The following is an 18,659-nucleotide window of genomic DNA, read 5'->3' as shown; positions in this document are numbered from 1 at the left end:
ATTCATTAGAGGAGGAAGTGAAAAAAACAAATCTGAGGTAAATATGGAAGCAGTGACAAGATCATGGTAGAGTAGGAATAATTAAAGTTGGGGGAAAGATAATTACTTCTATTTCATGCTTTCAAATGTTTGTTAGAAGTTGGTGAAATAGAATTTTGGGAACAGGGTCCCATGGTAGCCTGTATTCTTAGAAGGGAAAAATTGTGACATATTTTAAACTGTGCTGACCAGTATGGTAGCCATTACCCATGTGTGGCTAATGAACACTTGAAATGCGGCTAGTACAAATTGAGATGGGCTATAAATGTAAAATATATACCAATTTCAAGACTTAGTACAAAAAAATGTAAAATGTCTCAATAATCTATTTGATTGCATGTTAAAATGATAACATTATAGACATATTGGGTTAAATAAAATATATTACTTCAATTAACTTCACCTATTTCTTTCAATTTTTTTAAATATGACTACTAGAAAATTGCAAACTATATATGTGGCTAACACTCGTATTGGGCAGTGATGGTCTAAAGAATTGCTGAGGAGAGACTAGATGGACTCTATTCTAGAGTTCCTGAAAGGAGAAACAGTCACCTTGCCTACCTATTGTTTTTACCCCTGTCCTTTAGATGTTTTAGCGCCATTGCACATAGTAGACTAGTAAGTGGAACAGAGAAAAACTGGCATGTAAGGGACAGGAGTAGGAGGGAGTAGGGAAGCTATTTGTTGCTCCCCTTGCATAGCCTCCAAAAGAAGTACTTTTTTGTAAGGCAGTATATTGACATTAGACTTAAGTCTATAATGATATATTAAAAGATATTGAAGAAAGATGTGTGAAAGCAAAAGTGGGAAACATAAAAGTGTTTTTACATGTTTGCTCACTTCCTCAACATCTACCAACAGCCCCCTCCCTGGCCCCCTCCCCCCTCCCAACACACACCCACATTCCATTTCTAGGTCAAGTATCATGAGAACCTGACTAGGCTGCTAATTAGACTTTTTGAATGCTCCCTTTTATTTTATTTTATTTTATTTATTTATTTATTTATTATTTTTTTCCGGACGCGCAGGCTCAGTGGCCATGGCTCACGGGACCAGCCGCTTCGCGGCATGTGGGATCTTAAGATCTTAAAAGTTCTTAAGTCTGGATTTACTCAGGCTCCTTGAAATAGTCAGTGGGTATTTATTGCAGATCTTCTTCGTTCATGAAATACTGTCACATTACTTGAATACTGATTGTATTCAAATTCACCTGCACTCATTCTCAGTAAAAAAGGGAATAACAGTTTAAATATGCAAATAACTTGATATTCCATTCAATAAACACTAGCCCTAGGCAATTTATACATTAAACCTGACCAGTCCTACGAGAAAAATATGTCAATGACTTTAAGGCGCTCTCTATTGCTGAGGAGAAATTAATCTCATTAGACTGATTGATGGCAGGGCTGCTGGGTGATGATAACTTTGTCAACATTTTGGTGGAAGAAACTAAAGAATTCATTAAGGGTCCTAAAGAAGGACTGACTAAAAAAAAAAGAGGACAAACATTAAAAAAAAAACCAAAACAAAACCTGCTTATATAGTCATATTTTAAAAATCATATACCTAGGGCTTCCCTGGTGGCGCAGTGGTTAAGAATCCGCCTGCCAAGGCAGGGCACATGGGTTCGAGCCCTGGGCAGGGAAGATCCCACATGCCGTGGAGCAACGAAGCCCGTGTGCCACAACTACTGAGTCTGTGCTCTAGAGCCCGCGAGCCACAATTTCTGAGCCCACGTGTCACAACTACTGAAGCCAGCGCGCCTAGAGCCCGTGCTCCACAAGAGAAGCCACCGCATGAGAAGCCCGCGCACCACAATGAAGAGTAGCCTCCGCTTGCCGCAACCAGGGGAAAGCCCGTGCGCAGCAACAAAGACCCAACACAGCCAAAAATAAAATAAGTAAAAATTAAAAAAAAATCATGTATCTATCTATTCTATCTATATATACTATACATATTTTTATGATTGTTTGGGGGAGTTTTTCAAGGGCAATTTGAGTACATTTAACTTTTTTTTTTTTTGGCTGCACTGTGCAGCTAGCAGGATGTTAGTTCCCCGACCAGGGATTGAACCCTGGCCATGGCAGTGAAAGCTCCCAGTCTGGACCACCAGGGAATTCCCTGAGTACATTTAACTTTGTTTTGTTTTGTTTTGTTTTTGCAGTACGCGGGCCTCTCACTGTTGTGGCCTCTCCCGTTGCGGAGCACAGGCTCCGGATGCGCAGGCTCAGCGGCCACGGCTCACGGGCCCAGCCGCTCGGCGGCATGTGGGATCCTCCTGGACCGGGGCACGAAGCCGTGTCCCCTGTATCGGCAGGCGGACTCTCAACCACTGCGCCACCAAGGAAGCCCACATTTAACTTTTGCTTGCAGATTAACTTGAGAATTTAATTCCTGTGAAGGACGGAACTTAATGGTGGGAAGGTGCCAAGAATTATGAAAAATATAGGAAAATATATGACATAGTTTCTGCCTTCAAGGAACTTGAAACAGCAATATATTTAATGGGGCAGTATTAAAAATGTGGGACATTAAATAATACAGCATATTATGAATGACAAAATGTGTGGTCAAACCATTACTATATAACTGCTGAATGAATTGATGAATGAATGAATGGACACAGATTATTCAAACATTATACATTTCCACATTTATTAAACCTGATTCTTCATCCAGAATATACTCAATTTCTAGCAATCTTTTAAAAGCAATTAAAATTGCAAGAGTAAAACATGCTTATTTTAAAAATTCAGCTGGTTATAAAGCAAAAGTTTCTTCCCATCCCCATTCACCAATCTGACTCCCACAGGTAACATTTTACAGTTTATGTATCCAAATTTTGTATGCCATACACATACACATACTTTAAAAGGATGCTATATATATATATATATATATATATATATGTATAGTCTTTCTGAAGCTGATTTTCAATTGAGTACCTACTGATCTACATCATTATTTTTAGTGCCTGCAGTGTCAGTATATCAGCTACTAAATTATCATAACTTACAGTATTTAATCATTTCCTTATTGGTAAACACGTAGGTTATTTTCTACTTTCCACTGTTAAAAACAGTACATCACTTAATAGCTTTACACACCCTTATGTCAGATTATCTATAAAATAAATTCCCAGAAATCTAGTGAATCTTTCAAATTTCAGTTTGATAGAATCTGAAGATGTTGTGTTATGGCTTGGTTTGAACTGATCAGTTTAGGTCAATCAATGCTTTTAGATGTGAGGATGATCTGGTGGTAACGTCAAGATCAGGGCTAGAGAGGTTTTTTTTGTTCGTTTGTTTTTGCCTAACAACATGTTGTCCTTCCTTTCCTTTCTGTAGACTTTTCGGATCAAGGATACATTGTGTGGTCCTTGGCAAAGGAAAATGACACTGTTGTCCCAAGAATCTCATAGGACAACCACATAGTAATCTTGTAAAATGGTCTGTCAGAGGGGGAAAAAAAATTTGTCGCTTTCTAACACTTATCCTCAAAAATGTTATTTGGGACCAGGAACTTTTCCGACCACTCCATTTTCAATCTGTTGCTGGAATAAAGTGATTGGCGCACTTGGCTTTTTGTTTCCCTCAAACGGGGGAAGGAAAGAGGTTAAAAGTCCTGACTGTGCCGCGACAGGTCTCTGGAGATCCAAAGAAACCCCGTACTAAGTATGCGGAGGATTCGTTTCTTCCTTCCGGCTGTAGCTCGTGTTTAGGCGACGGCGGAGGGGTAAAAACGTCCGGGCTCGGTTAGTGCTTTTATTTTCTCCTTTCCTGGAAGTGAAGAAAATTCAGCATGTCTCGATCCATTTAAGAAACAAGAGGATCCTCTCACGAGCCACCCAGCAGCAACACCAACCCCGCACTTCTCTCTGGACCTAAGTAGGGAGAGAGACAAAAGAAACAGAACGGAAAAAGACCGAGCAGAGAGGAGACCGCGCGGAATAAAAGCGCGGGGGTGCCTCTCCCTTCCCCAACTCCCGCGTCGCCGCGGGCCCCCCCTTTCAGGGGGCGGAGCTGAGCCCTCCTTCCGGGTTGCAGGCGGAAGTGGACGAATTTGAATTGTGTGGGCCGTTGGATGGGGCCGTTCCCGGATGGCGTGTGGCGCAGCGCGAGAAGGGAAAAGTGACACAGCCGCTCTGGAACTTCTGCCCAGCGCGCCTCGGTGAGTGGATGGCGGACGGGAAGGAACTGAGTATTCCAGGGGGAGAAGCGGAATTGTCGGATGGCACAGGGGGTCGGGAGGCGGCACAGTATAGCGGGGGCCTCGGAGTGCCTTTGGGGGTGTCGGGTGGGGGGGCCGGACGTGGGGACTTTGAGAAGTCGGGGCAGACGGTTGGTGCATACATGCCAACCCTATAGAGTACTGACGATTCAGAAGCCAGACCGCCCCCGAGATTAAACCTTGTTTAATCTCTGACTTTCTGGTAATCGCAGTTCAGTATTTACGCTAATTCGTTTCGAACGCTGAAGCTTCAAAAGTAGTTATTGAGAAACCTTTACCGTAAGCAAAAGAATCTTTCTTTATTAAAGATGGAAGGTTGGGGGCAGGTTTAGAATGAAGAGATGCTCTGTAGGGATCCGAGTTCCTCCTAAGAGGAGTAGTCTTTATTACTCTGGACCGCAGGGAATTGACAGTCTTTGAAATGCCTGGTGGGGATTTAAACTGAAATCTGAGTATCCTTTGTGTTCAAAACCCGGGTATTTTTCTTTCACGGTTGTCATTTTTCAGGTAACGCAAAAATCCGAGACTCTTGCTCATTTAAACTGGACATGTTGTAACAGCGGTGATTAACAGGGGTCTTAGTTTGCTAACAATAGGGATGAGTTTTAGTTCCACAGACCTGCCTTTTCACCCCCTTCATTCATTGTTGAACTGGGTTATTGGGGAGTCATTTTGAAGGTACTCTACTAATGTTTCCAGCATCGGGTTTTCTCTGTTTCGGTTTTTTGTTTTGTTTTTAATGACTAACTACCTCAGATATCAAACTCTAACCTTCTAACAAAGTCATGCGTTCTGGAATAATTTAAATGTGTACCCTACATGTAAACTATAAGTGAGCATTTAAGTGTGTAGAAATTTTATATCTTGCCTTATTGAAAACTTGCAGAGTAATTTTGTTGCTTTATAGGATCAAATATTTTATGCTTCTTTTAAGATTTTAACACCAGGGTATCTTACCATATAAATGTATAAATTTCTTTTTAAAAGTAGGACTTAATAATATTCAGAATAAAGATTCCTTCATCCATGCTGGCTACTCCTACTCTCCCATCCCTGGTAATGAACTTTTGTTTCGTTATTAGCCAGGAAAAATAAATTTAAATATTCAGTAGTTATCGTTAAAAATTTAAACATTTTGTGTAGGACTGCAGTAAAGATATAAGCTATACTTTGTTAAGCTTTGCTTATTCAAACCTTAAGGTTCTGTTTATTTCATATAAGCTACCAGCAAATGGTAATTTCCAAAAAAAGTTAGTCTCTACATTTTAATCTGTTCCTTTTCCTTACCTGGACTCTTTTCTTTGGATTTTTGCTCTATCTACCTAAGTCAGTGAGTTTCAACTTTTATTGTGCACACATTACCTTGTAGGGTTTGTCAAGTGCTGATTCCTGTATTTCCAGTCTCAGAGATTCTGATCCCATAGGTCTGGAGGATGGAGTTCTGTAAATTTAACTTGAAGGTTAGAAAACTTGACCAGAATTTTTAAAACACTGACTTGATCTTTCCTAGAGAGGCATTGTAATATGTTGGTTAAGGGCAAGAAACTGGACCCAGATTGCTTGCATTTGAATTTCATCTCCATGACTTGGTAATTGCCTGACCCTAAGGAAGCTGCTTAACCTTTCAATGCTTCAGATTCCCTCAACTATAGTGGAGATAATAACAATACCTATCTTGTAGGGCTGTTGGGAGAATCAAATGAATCAGTACTTATTAAAATCTTAGAATAGTGTGTGACACATAGTAAATGATACATGTATCTCCTATTATATTGAGTAAGCATTGTGCAGTATTTACATACATTATCTCATTAATCTTCACAAATAACACTGAGATATGTACTGGAATTTTCACATAAGAAAACTGAGGCTAAGAGGGGTTCTGTAAATTTGTTCTCACACAGCTAGTAAAATGTTTGAACTGGGATCAAAAACTAGATTTAGTTAGAAAATTTATAACTCTTACTGATTGATTGATTGTAATGCTTCCTGCCTCTATCTGCAATCTCTCCTTCCAAATATTTCTCTATAAAAATCTCTGATGGCTTCCCATTGTCTACCATATATATTTCAAATTTTTTAGCTTTTCCTTTTTTTTTTTTTTTTTTTTTTTACAAAGCCCTTCTCAATCTGGTTCCACCCTCTCTTTTTAAGAATCATCTTCATGGGGGCTTCCCTGGTGGCACGTTGGTTGAGAGTCCGCCTGCCGATGCAGGGGACACGGGTTCGTGCCCCGGTCCGGGAAGATCCCACATGCCGCGGAGCAGCTAGGCCCCTGAGCCATGTCCGCTGAGCCTGCGCGTCCGGAGCCTGTGCTCTGCAACGGGAGAGGCCACAGCAGTGAGAGGCCCACGTACCGCAAAAAAAAAAAAAAGAATCATCTTCATAATTTTCCACCATTTTTTTCCAACCTGTGATGTTCTGTCATACTACCACAATTCTCCAAATCTATCCTCTGTCATGTTTATGCATATTTAGCCATTGACCTTTTTTATTTCTCCTTAAAATTTTATCCAGTGGGTTTCACATACTTCCCTAGACTTCCCCCAGTAGAGTGCTTCTTCCTCAGTGCAGTTTAGTTCTAAACAAAATAGCACTAGACTGAGCGCTCCCATCTTCTTTGTCTCTGTATCTGCAATTCTAGGTGCAGAACAGTAATTAAGTATCCTTACAGTCTGAAACTGTGTGTGTTCAGGGAGTGTAACAGTTTTAACACATTGTATCTTATTAAGCTGAAAAAGTTAAAAATTAAAAGATGACAATATAATTCTGTGTAGGTTAGTAGAGGGATTTTAGTGATATAGCACATAGTTTGTAAATTTCACAACTATGGAAAAATAAGTATTGAAATTGTAGGCTCAGAAGACATGTCATATGGGAAAAAATTTAGAGCAGTATTTACTAATATTCACAGAACTCCAAAGGCTTTATACATATTTGTCACTTCACCTTTACAGCCATTTTATTATTATCCCTATATTAAGGTGAAGAAACTGAAGCACTGAAAGATTTAGTAACTTTAAAAAAAAAAGCTTTTTTTTGTCTGTTTGTTTTTGGGGTTTTTTTGCATTTCATTTCCTGTGCAGGATTTTTTTTATTATTATAAGAATGATATATGTTAAGTGTAATTTAAGAATTAACTTTATAACAGAGAATTAGCCTCATTTGTCCATGAGTGTTCACTTCTACAGTAATTCAATTCTCTCTCTCTCTCTCTCTCTATTTTTTGTTGTTGTTTGTTTGTTTGTTTTGGCCACGCCACACAGCATGCGGGATCTTAGTTCCCTGACCAGGGGTCGAACCCGCACCCCCTGCAGTGGAAGTACGGAGTCTTAACCACTGGACTGTCAGGGAAGTCCCAACATTAATTCAATTCTAAATTAAGGAAATATTGGGAAATTAAAACCAGAAAAGTTTGCCTTTCCTTTTCAGTTTGAACAGTTAAGACGGTTACCTGACCTCCTGGCCCACAACCTTTTCTTTAAAAACCTGCCAACGTTGTAGGCACATCATTCTAAGGACCAGTGGGCAGTAGGTAAGGGATTGGACTAAGGAGCAGATGATCCTAATATGCTCTCATCCCACATACCTTCTCCAGCCAAAGTAGCACCATGTATTTGAATCAGAGCTGAATATCTGATGCAGGCTAAACCATTCACATTGTTTCTTCTTGAATTTGGAATTGTGATACCAAGAAACTATTGGTAACCAAGCTGGAAAGGTCTTTATGTGCTGAGATGACAACGGAATGATGAAGAAACATGAATAGTGGGCATAGGGAGCCAATATATAGAGAGGGAGGGAGGGAAAACCTATTTCTGGAGGACTAGCTATAAAGTAAGTCAATATAAACTTATACTTGCTTTTACTTTTTCTTAAGACTATATTTTTATTTTTTATTTTTTAAGACAAAACATATAACTTTTGAATTTTTTTTATAAACACATTTTACATGAAGCAAAAAAGTTTAGGGCTTCCCTGGTGGCGCAGTGGTTGAAAGTCCGCCTGCCGATGCAGGGGACACGGGTTCGTGTCCCGGTCTGGGAAGATCCCGCAGGCCGCAGAGCGGTTAGGCCCGTGAGCCATGGCCGCTGAGCCTGCGCGTCCGGAGCCTGTGGTCCGCAACGGGAGAGGCCACAACAGTGAGAGGCCCACGTACCGAAAAAAAAAAAAAAAAGATGGATAGAAAAGTTTATTCATAACTGTATTAACTAATTAGGGTTTTCAACTTTTTTTTTTTTAATTAATATTTATTGGAGGGCTTCCCTAGTGGCGCAGTGGTTGAGAGTCCGCCTGCCGATGCAGGGGACATGGGTTCGTGCCCCGGTTCGGGAAGATCCCACATGCCGCGGAGCGGCTGGGCCTGTGAGCCATGGCCGCTGAGCCTGCGCGTCCGGAGCTTGTGCTCCGCAACGGGAGGGGCCACAACAGTGAGAGCCCCACGTACCACACACACACACAAAATATATATATATAGGAGTATAGTTGCTTTATAATGTGTGCTAGCTTCTGCCATACAACAAAGTGAATCAGCTATATGTATACGTATATCCCCTCTTTTTTGGAGTTCCTTCCCATTTAGGTCTCCACAGAGCATTGAGTAGAGTTCCCTGAGCTGTACAGTGGGTTCTCATTAGTTATCTATTTTATAAATAGTATCAATAGTGTATTTATCGCAATCCCGATGTCCCAATTCATCCCACCCCCTTTCTTTCCCCCCTTGGTGTCCATATGTTTGTCCTCTACATCTTTGTCTCCATTTCTGCTTTGCTAATAAGAAGGAGTATATTTTTAAAGGAGCAGTTTTAGGTTCACAGCAAAATTGAGGGGAAGATGGTAGAGATTTCCCGTGTACCCCACCCCCACACATGCATAACCTCTCCCATTATCAACATCCCACGCTAGGGTGGTACATTTGTTATAACTGATGAGCTTACATTGACACAAGGTAATCACTCAAAGTCTATAGTTTAAATTCTAGTTCACTCTGGGTGTTATACATTCTATGGGTTTGGACAAATGAATGATGACATATATCTATTATTATGGTATCATACACAGTATTTTCACTGTTCTAAAAATCGTATGTGCTTCACCTACTAATCCCTCCTTTGCCCTTTGTAACCACTGATCTTTTTACTGTCTCCATAGTTTTGCCTCTTCCAGAATATCATATAGGTGGAATCATACAGTATGTAGCCTTTTCAGATTGGCTTCTTTAACTTAGTAATATGCATTTAGGTTTCCTCCTTGTCTTTTCATGGCTTGATAGCTTTTTTTTTTCTTAGCACTGAATAATATTTCATTGTCTGGGTGTACCATAGTTTGTTTATCTGTTCATCTACTGAAGGACATCTTAGGTGCTTCCAGGTTTTGGCAATTATGAATAAAGATGCTGTAAACATATGTGAAGGTTTTGATGTGGACATAAGTTTTTACCGCCTTTGGGTAAACACCAAGGTGCCTGATTGCGTAACTGAGGTAAATCCTGCTTGGTCGTGGTATATAATTCTTTTTATACATTGTTGAATTTGATTTGCTAATATTTTATTGTGGCATCTATGTTCCTGAGAGATATGATCTGTGATTGTTTTTTTTTTTTTTTCTTGTGATGTTTTTGTCCGGTTTTGGTATTAGGGGAATGCTGGCCTAATGGAATGAGTTAGGAAGTAGTCCCTCTCCTTCTATCTTCTAAAGAGGTCATAGAGAATTGGTGTAATTTCTTCCTTAAATGTTTGGTAGAATTTTCCAGTGAACCCATCTGGGCCTAGTGCTCTCTGTTTTGAAAGATTATTAATTATTGATTCAGTTTCTTTGATGCAGATATATTCAGATTGTTTATTTTCATTGTGTGAATTTTGGCAAAAAATGTGTCTTTCAAGGAATTGGTCCATTTTATATAGATTATCAAATTTGTGGGCGGGGAGTTGTTTACAGTATTCCTTTATTATACTTTTTGTTGTTTTTTTTTGGCCATGCTGCGCAGTTTATGGGATCTTAGTTCCCCAACCAGGGATGGAACCGGTGGCCCTGCAGTGGAAGCACGGAGTCCTAACTACTGGACTGCCAGGGTCCAGTACTTTTAATATCCATAGGATCTGTAGTGATACCACTTTTTTCAAATTAATTTCTTTTGGAGTATAGTTGATTTACAATGTTGTGTTAGTTTCTGCTGTACAGCAAAGTGGATAAGTTATACATATATCCACTCTTTTTTAGATTCTATTCCCATGTAGGTCATTACAGAGTACCGAGTAGAGTTCCCTGTGCTATACAGTAGGTTCTTATTATCTATTTTATATGTAGAAGTGGGTATATGTCAATCTCAAGCTCCCAATTTATCCCTTCCCCCCTTCCCCCTTGGTAACCATATGTTTGTTTTCTACATTTGTGATTCTATTTCTTTTTTGTAAATAGGTTCATTTGTACCATTTTTTTAGATTCCACATGTAAGCGAGTGATATCATTTTTTTTGTTTTTGATATTCAGAAGTTGTGTCCTCATTTTTTCTTAGCTTGGCTGGAGGTTTACTGATCTTTCTATAGAACCAGCATTTGGTCTTGTTGATTTTTCTCTATTGATTTCTTATTTTCATTTTCATTGACTTCTGCTCTAATTCTTTTTACTTCTTTTCTTCTTAATTTGGATTTAATTTGCTCTTCTTTTTCTAGTTTCCTAAGGTAGAAACTTAGCTGATTGATTTCTTTTTTTTTTTTTTTTTTTTTTTGCGGTACGCGGGCCTCTCACTGTTGTGGCCTCTCCCATTGCAGAGCACAGGCTCCGGACGCGCAGGCTCAGCGGCCATGGCTCACGGGCCCAGCCGCTCCGCGGCATGTGGGATCTTCCCGGATCGGGGCACGAACCCATGTCCCCTGTATCGGCAGGCGGACTCTCAACCACTGCGCCACCAGGGAAGCCCAGCTGATTGATTTTATATCTTCTTTTCTAATATATGCATTTAATGCTATAAATTTGCCTCTAAGCATTATTTCCACAGGATCCCCCAAAATTTTGATAACTGTATTTTCATCTTCATTTAGTTCAAGATATTTTGTGTTTTCTCTTAAGATTTCTTTGACCCTTGTGTTATTTCATCTCCATATATTTGGGGATTTTCCAGTTATCCTTCTGTTATTGATTTCTACTTTAATTCTGTTGTGGTCTGGAGGCAGACAATGTATGATTTCTATTCTTTTAAATTTGTTAAGGTCTGTCTTATGGCCTAGAATGTGGTCTCTCATGGTGAATGTTCATGTAAGCTTGAGAAGAATGTATTCTGTTGTTGTTGGATGAAGTAGACCATTATATCTAGTTGATTGATGATGCTGAGTTCAGCAGTGTCCTTACTGATTTTCTTTGTGCTAGATCTATCCATTTCTGATAGAGGGGATGTTGAGGCCTCCAACTATGGCTGTGTATTCATCTGCCTCTCTTTGCAGTTCTATTAGTTTTTGCCTCATATATTTTAACATTCTGTTGTTAGGTACATACATGTTAAGTATTTTATACCTTCTTGGGAAATTGTCCCCTTTATCATTATGTAATGTCCTTCTTTATTCCTGATAAATTTCCTTACTTTGAAGTCTGCTGTTTCTGAAATTAATATAGCTACTCCTGCTTTCTTTTGATTAATGTTAGCATGGTATATTTTCTCCATCTGTTTACTTTTAATCTATGTATAAAGTGGACATCTTGAGACAACATATAGTTAGGTCTTATTTTTTTATCTACTCTGACAAATCTTTTTTTTTTTTAACATATTTATTGGAGTATAATTGCTTTACAATGGTGTGTTACTTTCTGCTTTATAAGTGAATCAGTTATACATATATCCCCATATCTCTTCCCTCTTGTGTCTCCCTCCCTCCCACCCTCCCTATCCCACCCCTCTAGGTGGTCACAAAGCACCGAGCTGATCTCCCTGTGCTGTGCGGCTGCTTCCCACTAGCTATCGGTTTTACATTTGATGCTGTATATATGTCCATGCCACTCTCTCACTTTGTCCCAGCTTACCCTTCCCCCTCCCCGAATCCTCAAGTCCATTCTCTAGTAGGTCTTCGTCTTTAAATCTGTCTTTTACTTTTTTTTTTTTTTTTTTGCACTACGCGGGCCTCTCACTGTTGTGGCCTCTCCCGTTGCCGGAGCACAGGCTCTGGACGCGCAGGCTCAGCGGCCATGGCTCACGGGCCCAGCCGCTCCGCGGCATGTGGGATCTTCCCGGACCGGGGCACGAATCTGTGTCCCCTGCATCGGCAGGCGGACTCTCAGCCACTGCGCCACCAGGGAAGCCCTAAATCTGTCTTTTAATTGGTGCATTTAGACCATTGACGTTCAAAATGATTATTGATATAGTTAGATTAATAACTACCATATTTGTTACTGTTTTCTATTTGTTACCCTTGTTCTTTGTTCCTATATCTGTCTCTACTCTTTTTCTGTCTTTCATAATTTTTTTTTAAACAGGATCTGTCTTTTCATTTATTTATTTTTATTTATTTATTTATTTTTGGCTGCATTGGGTCTTCGTTGTGGCATGTGGGATCTTTGTTGCAGCATGCAGGATCTTTTTTTTTTTTTTTTTTTTGCGGTATGCGGGCCTCTCACTGCTGTGGCCTCTCCCATGGCGGAGCACAGGCTCCGGACACGCAGGCCCAGCGGCCATGGCTCACGGGACCAGCCGCTCTGTGGCATGTGGGATCTTCCCGGACTGGGGCACGAACCCGTGTCCCCTGCATCGGCAGGCGGACTCTCAACCACTGCGCCACCAGGGAAGCCCAAGAATCTTTTTTTGTTGTTGCGGCACGTGGGCTCTTCGTTGCAGTGTGTGGGCTTCTCTCTAGTTGTGGCCTGTGGGTTTTCTCTCTCTAGTTGTGGTGCACGGGCTCCAGAGCGTGTGGGTTCTATAGGTTGCGGTACCTGGTCTCTCTAGTTGAGGTGCGCATGCTCAGTGGTTGTGGTGTGCATGGGCTTAGTTGCCCCGCGGCATGTGGGATCTTAGTTCCCCGACAAGGGATCGAACCTGTGTCCCCTGCATTTGAAGGCGGATTCTTTACCACTGGACAACCAGGGAAGTCCCTGCTTTTTGTGATTTTAACTGAGCATTTTATATGATTTTCTCTCCTTAAGATATCAGTTATACTCTTTTAACTTTTTTTAGTGGTTGCCCTAGAGTTTGCAGTACACAACTAATACATAATCAAATACATTGGTGCTATTGTTATTTTGAATAGACTATTAACTCATTATTAAGAATAAAAAAAATAAAACAGTTTATTTTACCTTTACTTATTCTTTGCCTGATACTTTATGTAGATCTGAATTTCTGATCTGTATCATTTTCTTTCTCTCTCAAGAACATTTAACATTTCTCGCAAGGCAGGTCTACTGGCAAAATATTCCATCAGTTTTTGTTTGAGGAAGTCTTTATTTCTCTTACATTTCTGAAAGGTAATTTCACAGGATACAGAACTCTGGGTTGGTTTTTCTCCTCCCTCCCACCCCCCAATGCTTTAAATATTTCACTCCACTCTCTTTTTGCTTGCATTGTTTCTGAGAAGTTGGATGTAATTCCTGCCTTTGTTCCTCTATAGGTAAGATTTTTTTTCCCCTGTAGCTTTTTTCAGAATTTTTTTCTTTACCATTGATTTTCTGTAGTTTGAAATGATAGACCTAGGTGTAGTTTTTTGGCAGTTATCCTGCTTGGTTTTCTGGAACTTTCTGGATCTGTGGTTTGGTGCCTGACATTAATTTGTTATTGTTTCAAATATTTCTCCTGTTCCTTTCTCTCTTCTGGTATTCCTAGAACACTTTTGTTACACTGTCTGTGGTTGTCTTACAGTCCTTGGATATTCTGTTGTTTTTTTCAGTTTTTGTCCTCTTTGCTTTTTAGTTTTCAACGTTTCTGTCGAGTTATCTTTAAGTTCAGAGGTCTCTCCTCAGCCTTGTCCCATCTACTAGTAATCCTATCAAACAATTCTTCATTTCCATTAGTATTTTTGATCTCTAGCATTTCTTTCTTAGAATTTCCATTTCTCTTCTTACATTGCCTGTCTGGTCTTGTGTATTGTCTACTTTATCCATTAGTGCCCTTAGCATATTAATCATAATTTCAAATTCCTGTTCTGATAAATCCAACATCCCTGCCATGTTTGGTTCTGATGTTTGCTCTGCCTTTTCAAATTGTGCTTTTTGCTCTTTGATATGTCTTGTAGGTTTTTTCTTGATAGCCAGACATGAGGTACTGAGTAAAAGGAATTGTTGTAAATAAGCCATTAGTACCATGTTGGTAAGGTGTGGAAGAAGGGGAAGTGTTTTATAGTCCTGTGATTTAAGTCTCAGTCTTTTTGTGAGCCTATGCCTCTGGACTTTGAAGTTTACAAGTATCTCAGCTTTTTTCTCCCCTCTTATGTGGGATGGCTACATTATGCTGGAGTTGGGTGTTTCCTTTTCCTGGGTCACTTAGGCTCTGATAATACCCCAGCAGCTTAGGCTCTGGTTAACTAGTTTCTCTTGAGGGCAGGCCTTATTAAGAAGAACAGAGTGCTTTGATGTATTTCAAAATGGCACCTTTTCCCCTCCCCTTGCCAAAATCACAAGGGGATTTTTCTCTGATATTTACTGTGGACCCTCGAGTTCCTGGTGATAAATCTCACAGTATTGTGAGAGGCCCCATGATTGGATGCCCCTTGAGTTTTTAATTCTCAAAGTTTTCCACACTGAGCCTCCAGCAATCAATTAATCAATTATAGTTCAGGTTTTCCCACTGCAGTGCTGGATCCAACAGCAGTTTCAGCTGGTAACTGCTCAGGTAAGCTGTGACTCCCTGTATTCACCTTTCTCTTCAGTCTTGGAGGCAGTGGCTTGCTGTGTCCTCCCTTCTTACAGATCCAAGAAGTGTTGTTGGTTTTTCAGTCTTTTCAGCTCTTGCTGTTAGGATGGAGGGGTGACTTACAAGCTTCTTACCTGGTACTTTTCCTTTTAATTTAAATAAATATTTTTATTTTTTAATGGTGGTTGTTAACTTTTAAACATCTGTCTGGTAATATAATAGTATAGAATAAAATTAACCCATTTTAAGAGTATATAGTTCAGTGGGTTTTAGTAATTGTATTTCATTATATGAATATTTCACAATTTGTTTTATCAGTTGTCTGTTGATGGGCATTTAGGTTGTTTATGTTTTTGGCTATTACAGGTAAAGCAGCTATGGACATTTGTGTACAGTGAACATATGCCTTTATTTCTCTTGGTTGCATCATATGGTAGATGTCCATTTAACTTTTTTATTGTAATAAAATTCACATTCATAAAATTAACCATTTTGAAGTATACAATTCAGTGCCATTTAGTACATTCACAGTGTTGGGCAACCATCACCTCTATCTAGTTCCAAAACATTTTCATCACCCCAAAAGGAAAACTCATACCCATTAGGCAGTCACTTCGCATTTCCCATTTTGCCATCCCTAGAAACCACAAATCTGCTTTATGTCTCTATGGATTTACCTATTCTAGATATTTCATATAAGTGTGATTATAAAATATCTGACCTTTGTTTCTGGCTTCTTTTACTTAGTATGTTTTTAGGTTCATCCATGTTGTCGCATAAATCAGTACTACATATTTTTTAATAGCAGAATAATATTCTATTGTATGGATATACCACATTTTGTATATCTGTTAATCAGTTGACAGATGAGTTGTATCAGTTTTTTAACTATTGTGAATATGCTGTTATGAACATCTTTGTACAAGTTTTTGTTTGAATACCTGTTTTCAAATCTTTTCAGTAAGTACAGGTTTCCGCAGCCATCTGAAAGTAGAACATTCCTGTGGAACCTTTTGTAGGCTGAAATGGCATAGAGTGAAGAAGTAATTATCTTTTTTTATAAAGGTGAAAATCTTTTTTTTGATTTCTTTGGTTAGCAAAAACAGGTATTAACATAGGCCTTTTGTAAAAGTGAAGTGGCATAAAGGGAACTTTCGACAAGTGGGGAATACCTGTACTTAGTGTGATTGTTGGGTGATGTGGCAACTCTCTGATGTGTTGAGCAACTGCCAAACTGTTGGTCCATAGTAGCTGTACCATTTTACATTCCCATTAGCAATGTATGAGGGTTCCAATTTCTCCATATCCTTTGCAGTGCTTATTTTCCTTTTTTTAAAAAATTATCATCACCTTAGCAGGCATCAAGTGGTATTCTCATTGTTGTTTTCATTTGCATATCCCTCAGGAGTAATGATGTTGAGCATTTTTTCATGTGCTCGTTGACCATTTAAATATTTTCTTTGGAGAAATGTCTATTCAGATCCTTTCCCTATTTTTAAGTTCTGTTATTTGTCTTTTTGTTGTTGAATTCTAATAGTTTCTTACATATTCTGGATATTAGATCCTTATCAAGTATATGATTTTCAAATATTTTCTTCCATTTTGGGGATTGTGTTTTCACTGTCTTGATTACGTAGTCCAGCTTATTTATTTATTTGCTGCTATGATTTTGGTGTCATACATAAGGAACTGTTGCCAAATCCAGGGTCATGAAGATTTACATAATACTATGTTTTCTTTTAAGATTTTTATAGTTTTGACTCTTACATACTAAATCTTGGATCCATTTTGAGTTAATTTTTGTATCTAGTGTGAGGTAGAGGTCCAACTTTATTCCTTTACATGAGGCTGCCCACTTGTCACAGCACCATTTGTTGAGGAGACTCTTCTTTCTCCATTGAATGGTTTTGACATCCTTGTTGAAAATTAATTGATCGTATATGTATGCGTTTATTTCTTGACTCTTAACTTTTTCTCTATGTTTTTCCTTATGCCAGTCCCATCCCACCTTTTTTAAATTACTGTAGTTTTGTAGTAAGTTTTCAAATTGGGGAGTATGATTCATTCAACTTTTTCTTCTTACATTGTTTTGACTATTCAAGGTCTCTTGTAATTTCTTATGAACTTTAGGATCAGGTTTTCCATTTCTACAAAAATGGCCATTGGATTTTGATAAGGATTACATTGAATCTGTAGATTGCTTTGGGGAGTATGGCCATCTTAACAATATTAAGTCTTTCAACCATGAACAGAGTTCTTTCCATTTATTTGGGTTCTTTAATTTCTTTTTGCAATATTTAATGGCTTTCAGTGTACAAATTCTTGCACCTCTTTGTTACATCTATTCCTAAGTAGTTCATTCTTTTTGATGGTATTGTAAACGAAATGGATTTCTTAATTTTCTTTATGGATTGTTCTTTGCTATCGTGTAGAAATTTGTCTGATTTTTTGTGTGTTGACCTTGCATCCTGCCACTTTGCTGAATTTGTATATTAACTCACAGTGTTTTATGAATTCATTAGGATTTCCTGCATATAAGATCATGGCTTCTGCCAGAAGAGCTGCGCTGCTTCTTGCTTTAAGTTTGGATGCCTTTTATTTCTTTTCTTGCCTAATTGTTCTGGCTAGAACTTCAAGTACAATGTTGAATAGATATGGTGAGAGTGAACATCATTGTTTTGCTCTGGATCTTATGTGGAAAGTTTTCAGTTTTTCACCATTGAGTTTGATGTTAGCTGGGTTTTTCAAAGATGCTCTTTATCATGCTGAGGAAGTTGCCTTCTATTCCTAGATTGATGAGTATTTTTTATCATGAAAGAGTGTTGGATTTTGTCAAATGACTAGTCTAGCTAAAGGTTTGTCAATTTAGTTCATCTTTTTAAGGAACCAACTTTTGATTTTACTCTCTTGTTTTTCTTTTCTTTACATTTATCTCCACTCTAATCTTTATGAATTCCTTCCTTCTACTAGGTTTGGTTTTAGTTTGCTCTTCTTTTTCTAGCTCCTTGAGGTATAAAGTTAAGTTATTGATTTGGGATCTTCTATTTCAGTGTCTACATTACAGATATAAATTTCCCTCTGATCACTTTTCGCTGTATACTGTAGATTTTTAGTATGTTATGTTCTCATTTTCATTGGTCTCTAAGTATTTTCTAATTTCCCTGTGGTTTTTTTCTTCCCTCTTTTTCTTGTTTAAGATTGTGTTGTTTAATCCCTACATTTTTTTTTTAATCCCTACGTTTTTGAGAATTTTTCAGTGTTCCTTCTTTCATTTGCTTGTTGGTGATGTCCTATTTCTTTTCTGAAGTGTATGTTCAACTCCCAAGCTCATTTTTTGAGGCCAACATTACCCTGATACCAAAGCCAGCTAAAGGCACTACAAGAAAAGAAAACTATAGGCCAATATCCCTGATGAGTATAGATGCAGAAATTCTCAGCAAAACACTAGCAAACTAAATTCAGCAGCACATTAGAAGGATCATACATCATGATCAACCAGGATTTATCCCTGTGTGCACACTAATGGAAGGAGAAATAAAAATCAAAGTCATCTCAAAAG

The 18,659-nt window shown here is 38.8% G+C and overlaps 1 protein-coding gene across 4 annotated transcripts in view; it reads left to right on the top strand.

Moving 5' to 3' along the window:
- Nucleotides 1-3,671: 3,671 nt before the first annotated feature.
- Nucleotides 3,672-18,659, top strand: part of G2E3 (G2/M-phase specific E3 ubiquitin protein ligase) — a 66,566-nt gene continuing 51,578 nt past the window's right edge. For all 4 annotated transcript variants that reach the window (XR_009518363.1, XR_009518362.1, XM_060004734.1 and 1 more), the window contains exon 1: nt 3,672-4,212. Coding sequence is in view for 2 of the 4 variants with exons in the window: in XM_060004734.1 (XP_059860717.1) it covers nt 4,142-4,212 (71 nt within the window). In the remaining 2 variants the exon portion in view is untranslated. The remainder of the gene's footprint in view (nt 4,213-18,659) is intronic.

Source organism: Delphinus delphis, chromosome 2, assembly GCF_949987515.2.
Source record: "Delphinus delphis chromosome 2, mDelDel1.2, whole genome shotgun sequence".
Lineage (NCBI taxonomy): Eukaryota > Metazoa > Chordata > Mammalia > Artiodactyla > Delphinidae > Delphinus > Delphinus delphis.
The sequence above is the reverse complement of the archived record's forward strand: the minus strand, read 5'-3'. Positions and strand labels throughout refer to the sequence as shown.